At 45.5% G+C, this 10,791-nt stretch overlaps 1 protein-coding gene across 1 annotated transcript; it reads right to left on the bottom strand.

Moving 5' to 3' along the window:
• Positions 1–644: 644 nt before the first annotated feature.
• IDS (iduronate 2-sulfatase) lies at positions 645–10,073 on the bottom strand. Its single transcript, XM_021547758.2, has 9 exons — positions 9,935–10,073; positions 8,652–8,788; positions 7,052–7,229; positions 6,143–6,231; positions 4,815–5,015; positions 4,036–4,206; positions 3,324–3,450; positions 1,632–1,805; positions 645–1,273 (listed from the first exon to the last, which is right to left on the bottom strand). The coding sequence occupies exons 1-9, from the start codon at positions 10,059–10,061 to the stop codon at positions 771–773; spliced, it is 1,707 nt and encodes a 568-aa protein (XP_021403433.2). The 5' UTR covers positions 10,062–10,073; the 3' UTR covers positions 645–770.
• Between the last annotated feature and the right edge of the window lie 718 nt (positions 10,074–10,791).

Raw genomic sequence — 10,791 nt, 5'->3', positions numbered from 1 at the left:
CCAGCTCCGAAAGCTAAAGGTTTCCATCTCCTCTCTCCTGTGGAGACTCATTAGACCAGTCCTCAGGAAAATCCACAAAAGAGAATATTAGTGTTACCTTAAGCCCCCAGTCTTATTTAGTATTTCAGTGATGAAACACTCATTTCACACACATTAACTAATTAAAAATTCAGATTCTTCTGATGTATCATAAGAAGCATGAATTCCAAATTAAAGCTTTTATTTGAAATCATTAAATTTTGGATAAAACATATGAAGTTTTTCTCTGGGCAATAGTAAGAGGTAAGGCTAATGAGAGAAAATACCTCAGCCCTTCCCACTACCAATTGTTTACTGGACCACGCCAGCCCCAGGTCTCCTAGGTTAAGGGGACAGGCCCCTCTGTTGCAATTTACATTCTCCACATGGCCACTCAAACTTGTAATTTTCTGTTTTTTCACCTTGCACACCAACAGTTTCAGCACAGATAATGAAATTTAATTCTTCACTTGCTACAGAAGACCACTGAGATGTTTCACAGTATGGGTTTGATGCTCTGTGTGGCCTTTTCAGAAGTGTTACAAGCTTGTGTTTGCAAACAGATATAGAAGTCCCCTCTGACGACTTCAGTGCACTAAGGGCCATAACAAGACAAAGGCAATAGCTTGTTTTGATACAAACAGGATTTTTATTCAATCCAAATGTCTTCTGTACAACAGAAAGGTTCTATACAAAAGAAAGGTTCTATACATTAATTCAGTTGCAAGAACAAGCACAAAAGTTTCTGAACCCTAGTGCTTTAGAAAGCCAAGAAGTTTTTTGAAAAACCAACCATGTGAAGTATTGTTATAGACATTATTATCCTGGTTTGGGTCATTCTCCATCATGTACAACTCTCCTGCATGGACATCCTCGAAGTTAGCCCTGAAGTTGTTGGGGTCAAACTGAACCCACAGGGTGTACCTGTAGTCAATGGTACGCATGGAATAGCCCATGATCCTGATGTCTTTCAGCTTTGGTTTGTCAGAGTTCCACTGGGGAGTGTCTGCAGGCCGGGGATATTGGCTGAAGGCAACAGGTTCTTCATTAAAACACCTGTCAGCGTCAGCACACCCTTCCTTGCCTTCTCCCACCTCTCCTTCAGAGATATTAAAATAGTGGACAATGCTTCTCCCCTCAGTGCACAGCACAACACCAAAGGACATCTCTGGGCATGCAGGAGGGACTGGCAGGCCAGCCAGCTCTGCAAGTGTTGGAAACAGAGATACCAGTTCCACCACTTGTTTACTTTGCCCTAGAAGAAATAATATCAAAATATAAGTTATGGAACACGGTGGTTGGACAACAATTTTTTCTAATAATTCAGCTGGAATTTTTTTCAAAGTGCTCTGTACAGGATTTTTGGGGGTACCGAAATCAAGGCAATTAAGGAGCAGCAGTTAGCTTTGAAGATGCCAGTCAATGCACTTATGATGCATTTTTAAGAAGAAAACTTCAGCATTTATGTTTCTCCAATAGCCTTAGAGATAATCATATCCATTAGTTTGAAAAAGTGCTCTTCAGAAAGACAAAGTAAATTCTTAAGGTGCCCAGAGACAACACAACCACCTCTATCTACCCACTGCAAAATAAAATAAGCACTGTAAATTTACCTTGAGGTACTGAGACTCCAATATAGCTAAAAGGGTCAAGGTAGGGGAAGACTCTTGCTCCTTGACTGACAGGGGAAGTTGTCATTCCTGGGACATAAAACATCAGCGGCACTCTGGTAGCAACATCAAAATTGCTGTATTTTGCCCATTCACCATGTTCTCCCAGGGACCACCCTAGGTGACAAAGAAGACAATTCAGAGCAGACACTGGCTTGTAATCTAGTAGTGATTTCTTCTTCATTATAAATTGAATCTGACTGCTGAGGCCACTAGTCTATTATAAAGGTTATATTAAAAGGTAAATAATCTGTATTTAGATGTAACAAGGCTTTTCTCTAGTGTGAAAACTATTTCAACAGCCACATAAATCTTGCAACTTGATACTCTTTCATAAAGGAAATAATTACACCTTTCCTTATGTATAGATTCTCAAGATTAGAATTAGGAAATCAGCATTAAAGCAGCAGAAAAGAGGAATTGGGGTGTGTCACAGTGTCTGCAAGAGTCTCCAGATCAATTTCACAAAGCATTCATTTAAGTTTTGGGCAGCTGCCAGCTTTCCAATGCTCCTGTTAGCACTGTAGCTGAACATCCCTTGGAGCCAAGGCTGCTCTCTATGCCAGACTGCCATATCAGGATGCTATCCCTGAGGAAGCAATAGAGATAAAACTTTTCAGCTCTACTCGTCCTCTTGAAAGAGATGCCAACATGACTTCCTTCCAGGCAGATACACTGCCAACTTCACTTTGGGGGAAGACAAAGGAACTCTGTGATAGCTATGTTAACAAATGTTTTTTCTTGATCACTTTGCCAGCCATGGTACTGGAAACACCAACTGTTTACAGTTATCCAAAGCAAAGAAAATAAAAAATCAGTTTACAAACAAGTCAGAAGGAACATCTAGTCTCACTTTAGTACCAAAAGTATTAATCCATTGCTTTGCAACTTGTAAGAGCTTTTTATATACACATGCTTACAGAAGTCAACCCAAATTTACTATATACATGACTTTAAATTGATGTAGTTAATTCACATCCTAAGTGGTTTAAATCAGCTAAGCCATCCCACAATCAAATGGATCATGACAGGGTTATTTTAATGAATATTAAGAGTATTGAAACAAGCAATAAATGCTTGTATACAAGGTATACAAATGAGTTATTTGTCCCACAGCTCAAATTAAGTTTTTTACCAGGATCCAGAGTGTGCAGGATCTCATTCATGAGAGGGAACCATATCCCTATCAGTTTAGATGCTCTGCAAGCAGCAATGACAAGTGTAGGAAAACACACTTGAGCAGTTAATGAGAAAGCCTGTTACCCACTGTACCAGATGGCTTTCTACAAATGGTAAGGGGGGAGGAGTGGTGGCTGTACTCTTCAAGCACAATTCCCAGCAACAGTCACTCCTTGGGTAGGGGCTGGGAATACAGCAAGCTCAGCCCTGTGTCCTGGCAGGCAGCCTCATCCCTCACCAGCAAATCCTCAACCTGATTAAAAGTGCCTGTGGGGACAGAACTGTGCAGCCACAGAAGCCAGTGCCAGTCCCCTCAATCTGGCTCAGAGAAGCCAGAGGAACAAGGTATGACAGCTCTGCTTGACACTACAGAAACACACACTGGATTAATATGCCAGCACTGAGTTGCACAATGAAGTTCTTAACAGTAAGCTTGAGAAAGATTGAAATGCTTACCATGATCAGCAGTAAAAACTACTATTGTGTTATTTGAGAGTCCTGCATCATCCAAAGCACTCAGAAGCAGGCCAATTTGTACATCCAGGTAAGAAACTGCTGCATAGTAACTCTGACGAATCTGCCGCTGCAAGTTAAGAGAACAGGAGAGAAAGAAAAAGGTTTGCCCCAGACACATACAGCAGAACCTGGGGGTGGCTTTGTAAAAGAACTAAAGGACTCTGCTTGTAAAGCTTTAATTTTAATTGTCTGTAGCCTAATTAATGTCCCAGAAAAAGTAAACTGGGAGAAGGTAGCTAGAAAATTCCCCCTCCCAGAAGTGCTTTCAAGCACAAACACTGCAAACCAACCCATTCTGCATCTCTAGGTCTAGCCAGTGCACCTAATTTTGGCATAAGGACTGGAGAGTCAAGGAAAATCTTGCAAAAGAAGATACACTGTGTGCTGGCTTGAAACAGGCAAACAGACTCAGATAATGAACACAAACACAGCATTGGTAGCTGTTACATACATTCCCTCACATGCAACCTGAACTGCAGTGACAGTGAAGGCTTGCCTACAGAGCTAGAGGTGACAGTATACAAGGCAGAAAAATTGCAAATGGCCAGTTGCTGAGTAACTGGGAGCATCGAAGAGCACCCAGGAGCTGACTCCTCCCTTGCATTTGAACAAGTGAAGGCAGTTTGATTTCAGACAAAGCTTGACAGCTTACCTGGAAATCATCTGGAAGTGCTCCATAAGGGAAACTAACATTTAATGCCTCCACATCATCCCTCTGCCTGATATCCATCCAGGGGTTGTATGCCACAGAAGGTAGCTTCTTAGGCACCCAGGGATCTGGGGCCAATGTGATATTTTCCAAGGGGTACAACTTGAGAAATTCCTTTACAACACATATAAAGAAATTCCTTTAAAACACATATAAAGACTATCCTCACCTCCAACATATACTGTTAATTTTGTGTTTAAACAGCAACGACTTTCCCTTGCAGGGCTCTTTAATATTACAGTTTACAAGGCTTCATTTCCCTTCTGCCAGAGTGTGAAACAGCAATACTGGACATCCCCAACCAATTCCTGAAAAATACTGAGTTAGTAAATACCTAAACCCAGCCTCCTGTATTTCAAAACAACACTAATAAAAGGTCCAACACCACTTTGAAATCAGTGGGAGTTTTGCCACCAAGTCAAACAGAGAATAAAATACAAGATCTTTAAGGCCTCATTATGCCATAGTCCATCAAGCTGAAGCCCATCTCCATGCAATAGCAGTCACCATCATGGTGGCAGAAGCCTGGCTTTTGGCTGAGGAGTCACAATTCATTCTCATTAAATTAAATACATCACAGGTGACTCCTGAGTTACACCAAATCAAGGCTGCTTTCCAACTCCCTTTCCAGAAACAGCAATAAAGCATTTGTGGGAACAGCTTTTATAATTCAAAGCAACACTTGTCTAAGTTCCCTTTCCTGCAGGTTCCAGTCTCCTCACCTGTGGGTACCTCAGTGGGATATGTGGCTTGTGGTAACCAACAGCCAGGAAGAACTTTTGCCTGGTGGATTTCATGACATTCAGTAAGTGTATGGCCTCCTCAGTGCTCTGAATATCAGGCAGAGTCCCCTCAGGCATTTCTGTCACGTTCACTGGGCACACCAAGTTTGCATGAAGTTTTCCATCTTTACCCCTACAAGTCTTCATGAAAAAAAATTAGTTCAGTAACTTCTGTTAAATACAATGACAAAATCCTTTGTTCTGTAACTTTAAAACCAATTTGTCTCTACCAACTTCCATGCCTATGAAAATGCAGAAATCCTCTCTAAACCTGGGTAGAATGTAGTCACATGGGTCACAAGCCCACAGCTTCTATGATGAACAGAATCTCTGATCTAATGGAGATGCAGCAGCATTTGGCTCTCCTTTATATACATATATTTTAGCTCCTTCTGACCCCAAGAGTTCATAGAAAGCTGCCTGGAAACTACTGACTTAGTTTCTGAGCAAATGCCAGCAGTGGCTGATGTGTAATCAGTGAAAAGAGATAAATTAGATTAAACAGTGGCCAGGGAAAGGTGGCCTCAGCAGCATGTGTGGGAGGGTTGCTAAATGAAGCTACTTCTCTTTATGTCATGGATGCAAATGCTGCTGGAGTTAAAACCAGTCTTCTTCCAGCAGTAAACCCAAGACCAAAGCACTGCCAAGACTCTGTACTCTCATGATTGCAGTCCTGGCTGGGCTGTGTACAGACTCCAACACATGATGCCAATGCAATGTTTGCATAAAGATAAAACAGATTCTTTTATGTCACACTTAAGAGCAACAAACATTCTAGAAAGCTGGATCAGATTATAAAGATTCACATTATTTAAACATTATTTTAATTATGGCCCCTGCTCACTGAGTCCTGAGTTCTTTATCACATTAAGTTTACCAAGACTACTGACAATGTTTTGTCACTAACTAAAGCAAAGCCAGATCAGTTGCAGGTGCAAGTTGACAACCACACTTTTCAGATAAAGGAATCCATAACCTAGACACAAACAAGGATTATTCTTGCTTATATCTCAGTAACTGAAGTTTCCAAATACCAATTTAGAAATACTTAAAACATCTGCAAGACAGGCACATGGATTAACAAAACACACATCTGATAACCTAGGCCTTCTTTTAGAAAGCACAGAAACAAAGCATTGAAGTGGTTACTTGTTATCCTGCACAGGGTGCAGCCTCAAAACCCAGAGGGCACAGCCTGTCCTTGATACAAAGAACTTGTTTGTATCTTGAACACCCGTCTCTGTTAGGGTGCCACAAATCACACTTACCTTATCATTCTCATGCTTTTCAGCTGAAGGATGAAAGGGTGGAATGGACCAACTGTAGGGATAGTCATCACTGTAATTGGATGAAACCCCTGGAATGGATAAAGATATTAAGAATGCTCTAATAGTTCACTGAACAAGGAAAAGCTCAGACACAAGTTTAACTTGTCTTCAATTGTTTTTTTTTTTAATATGTTAAATTAAGAGACATTTCAAATGAATCTTTGACAACTGAGGAAAAGATAAACTTTCTGACTTTTATTTCTTGGTTAAGACAGATATTCTTCCCTGAAATACACCTTGTACTAGTGAGGGACATATAAGCCTGTTGAAGAATCTTACTTCAGGGAACACGGAAAAAAAAAAAAAAAAAAAACCAAACCCCCCCCCCCAAAAAAAAAAAAAAAAACACCCAGGATTAATAACAGTCTTCATGTATATTCTAGGATAAGGAACTGCCAAAAAGAGGATCAGTATTACAGTATTTTTCAACTCAGTAGTGTTATTGCTTTTTAACTAGTGAATTAATTTCCTACTGAACCTGAAGCATTAGTCATATCCTGATCCAGACTCGCAGCCTATTAGGAGACATGAAGCATGTACAGGAAGAAATAAGCCAACAAATAATTTCATTTTCAGCAGATACCTAACTTCCAGATGTATTTTTAGAATGTACAACATCTATTCCCACAATTCCCAGATAAGATGTGAAAACATCCATTAGATAAAAGTAATCTAATACATTCATCTCTAATGCCTTAAGACTTAATGACAACCACTGTAAAATCTGGCTTATGATTATGATTTAGGTTCTTAATATAGAAGAGAATCACACATCAATACTCATTTACGTTTGTGAGACTATACACATCAAGCATTTCTGTGTTAAGCAAATGACAATTCAAACCATACCAGGATGAAAAACTTTCCCCACAGATAGGGTCACGTAGCCATTTTCCTTGAAATACTGGGGCATGGTGGAATAGTTTCCTGCATGAACTCTCCAGTAGGAGTAGAAATCATAGAGCCGGGTGGTGTCAGGCCTGCGGCCAGTGAGAAATGACACTCTGCTGGGAGCACACACAGCTTGCTGAGGAGAAAGGAGCCAAGGAGAGACATTTGGGACAAAAACCAAACCACACATATCAACTACCTTGGGCATAGTGATGTCTTAAGTTTTAGCTTTCATATTTTCCAGATTCTGTATTGCATTAGTATGTAACTCTGAATTTCATGTAAAGAGTTAGCAAGTTCTCTTCACAGTTTAGTTAGACAAAACAATCCTTTTCCAGCCTGAGAACCAAGGACACCATTGCAGCTCCAGGACCAACAATAAAACTAATGTAAGTATAGAGCACTTATATAAACAGTATAAACAGCAGTGAATTGAGGAGGGCAAATTGGGAGGATGGGACTTCATAACCTGAAGCTGTAATTGGACAATTAACTCCAAAATGTAAATGGACCAAAACTTATAAAAGTGTGAAAAGTTATGACCCATCGTCCATCTTGGGTGCAGCCTCAGCTGGGCTCTTGCACTGCCCAAGTTATATCCTTTGAAGGCCTTTTTTATAAATACCTACTTTATTCCTTCAACACTGTCTAGCCTCTCTTCTAGGTAGCCTCTCAAGGCATTGATAGCTGCATCACAATCATCTGAAAACTCGGGAATCACAGGGAATGAATTTCACATCACCTCAGGCTGGAATGAACTCTTATTAAGAGTATCAATTCCAAATGGCAAGCTTTTTAAAAAGTAAGTCAAGTTTCATAAAGGCAGTGCTTTTGAAATCTGGTTGCTCACATCACACACAATTAAGCAGCAGTGGCAGGTCGACTGCGCTGATAAAAGCCAAAAGTGTAGTTGATCTGGACTGCCTTAAGAATAAAGAAAGGATAAGCACAGGAGGTCTGGGTTACGGTCCAAAGGTCTGACCAATTCTGCCTCAAAAACTGACAAAACCCAAGAGTTACTGCTTTGGGTTGGAATTAGACCCAAACTTCTAATTTCTCAGCAGAGAGGAACTTGGGAATGTAGATGTCCTATACAGAGTATTCAAGTGAAGAGCAATTAGTGATGTTTTCAGTTCTCTATTTTAGACTGATGCGTACCACACAAACTGCTCCTTTATAGCAGTCTATAGAATTGATTCCCTCAAAAGACTAAAAAGTAAAACATAATCTTTTGTAAGCAGTAGAAAAAGAGAATATTTTAATTTAGTAAAATGGTATTTTTAAGCAGCACTTGGCTGCAAATAGTGAAAACACTTGATCAGCAATCTACTCCTCCAAAGGCTACACAAATACCATAATTTAAATGCCCTGTTTTCATTTTTATCACCTTAGTAAAGATAGGTTCAAACACTACAGTTCAGCCCAATCATTTATTTTCTACTGAAAATACTTCAAGTTAATAAATACTTGCTGTTTCCAGTGGTCTGCCTAACACCTACTGTGATAAAACCAGTAATTATTTTGCATAGAGAAAACATGTTTAAGTCGTTTATCTCACCTGGGCATATGCATTGCTGAACACCATACTTTGGGAAGCAAGTTGATCAATGTTAGGAGATTTCACAAGTTTATCTCCATAGCAGCCTAACACAGGACGCAGATCATCCACAATTATAAACAAGACATTCATGCCATCTATGAAGAAACAGAAATAAATTAACCTCCAACCAATAAATTAACCTGAGCAGTTACTTTATGCTGATATCAGTTTTTAACCCTCAAACACATTTGAGGACAAAAGTAAAATTTAAAAAATGAGCAAAAATATCTTTGCAAGAGAATGTAAACAATGCAATTAATTCTTTAAAGACAGAAATTCTTATTTGTCCTAGACAGAAATACAGTAGTTTTCATTCCCTTCCTATTTCATTGCTTGCAACGACGGTATTTTCTCCAGTCGCTACAGACGGCAAGTCCTTGCAGCTGGCTAAAGTAAAAATAAAGATGTCTTTTATAGATCTACCTAGTACCGAATTCTACAGCCTGCAAGCTTGGGCAAGGGTATTAAACCACAGTTAAACAACACGGTAGTCCTGTGTAGCTCTGTCCCCAACAGATAAAAAATGTTTCCTCAATTGATGACACACGTCTTTTAAAACGCCCTCTCAAGGTGGAGGACTGTCCTGGGGGCTCGACGTGCGCAGGACCCGCTCGCCGGCGGCGGCTGAAGCAGCAACCTCCCCGGGGACACACCGGGACCCCGGGGACACACCGGGACCCCGGGAACACAGCGATCCCCCCGGGACACAGCGATCCCCCCGGGGACACAGCGATCCCCCCGGGACACACCGATCCCCCGGGACACACCGATCCCCCGGGACACAGCGATCCCCCGGGACACAGCGATCCCCCCGGGACACACCGATCCCCCGGGGACACAGCGATCCCCCCGGGGACACACCGATCCCCCGGGACACAGCGATCCCCCCGGACACAGCGATCCCCCAGGACACACCGATCCCCCAGGACACACCGATCCCCCGGGACACACCGATCCCCCCGGGGACACAGCGATCCCCCCGGACACAGCGATCCCCCCGGGACACACCGATCCCCCGGGGACACAGCGATCCCCCCGGGGACACACCGATCCCCCGGGACACAGCGATCCCCCCGGACACAGCGATCCCCCAGGACACACCGATCCCCCAGGACACACCGATCCCCCGGGACACACCGATCCCCCCGGGGACACAGCGATCCCCCCGGACACAGCGATCCCCTCGGCCCCGGGCTCCCGCCGGCCGCTCCCCCAGCCCAGCCCCCGCCGCCAGAACGAACCCCCGGGCCCGCGCCCGGCTCCGGGCCCCGCCGCCGCCGGGCCGGCCGCGAAGGCATCCCGGGGCAGCCGCAGGAGGAGCAGGAACAGGCACAGGAACAGGCACGGGCACAGCCGCGCCGCCGCCATGTCCCGGCGAGGCGGCGGGGCCCGGCAGAGCGGCCCGGGGGCGGTGTCGTGAGCCGCCGCCGAGCCCGAGCCCCGCCGGCCGCGGCGCTTCCCCTTCCCCGCGCGGGGGCGCCGCGGCCCCGCGAGCGAGCGGCGCTCGGAGCGGTGCGGGGCCCGGAGCGGGGCTCGGAGCGGTGCGGGACCCGGAGCGGGGCTCGGAGCGGTGCGGGACCCGGAGCGGGGCTCGGAGCGGTGCGGGACCCGGAGCGGCGCTCGGAGCGGTGCGGGGCCCGGAGCGGTGCGGGGCCCGGAGCGGTGCGGGACCCGGAGCGGTGCGGGGCCGGGAGCGGTGCGGGGCCCGGAGCGGTGCGGGGCCGGGAGCGGTGCGGGGCCGGGAGCGGTGCAGCGCTCGGAGCGGTGCGGAGCCGGGAGCGGTGCGGGGCCCGGAGCGGTGCGGGACCCGGAGCGGTGCGGGGCCGGGAGCGGTGCGGGGCCCGGAGCGGTGCGGGGCCCGGAGCGGTGCGGAGCGAGAAGCGGTGCGGGGCTCGGAGCGGTGCGGGGCCCGGAGCGGTGCGGGGCTCGGAGCGGTGCGGGGCTGGGAGCGGTGCGGGCCGGGAGCGGTGCGGGGCCGGGAGCGGTGCGGGGCTCGGAGCGGTGCGGGGCCGGGAGCGGTGCGGGGCCCGGAGCGGTGCGGGACCCGGAGCGGTGCGGGGCCGGGAGCGGTGCGGGGCCCGGAGCGGTGCGGGGCCGG

This window comes from Lonchura striata, chromosome 14, assembly GCF_046129695.1.
Source record: "Lonchura striata isolate bLonStr1 chromosome 14, bLonStr1.mat, whole genome shotgun sequence".
NCBI lineage: Eukaryota > Metazoa > Chordata > Aves > Passeriformes > Estrildidae > Lonchura > Lonchura striata.
Note: the sequence above shows the minus strand (reverse complement) of the source record. Positions and strands in the feature narration are given on the sequence as shown.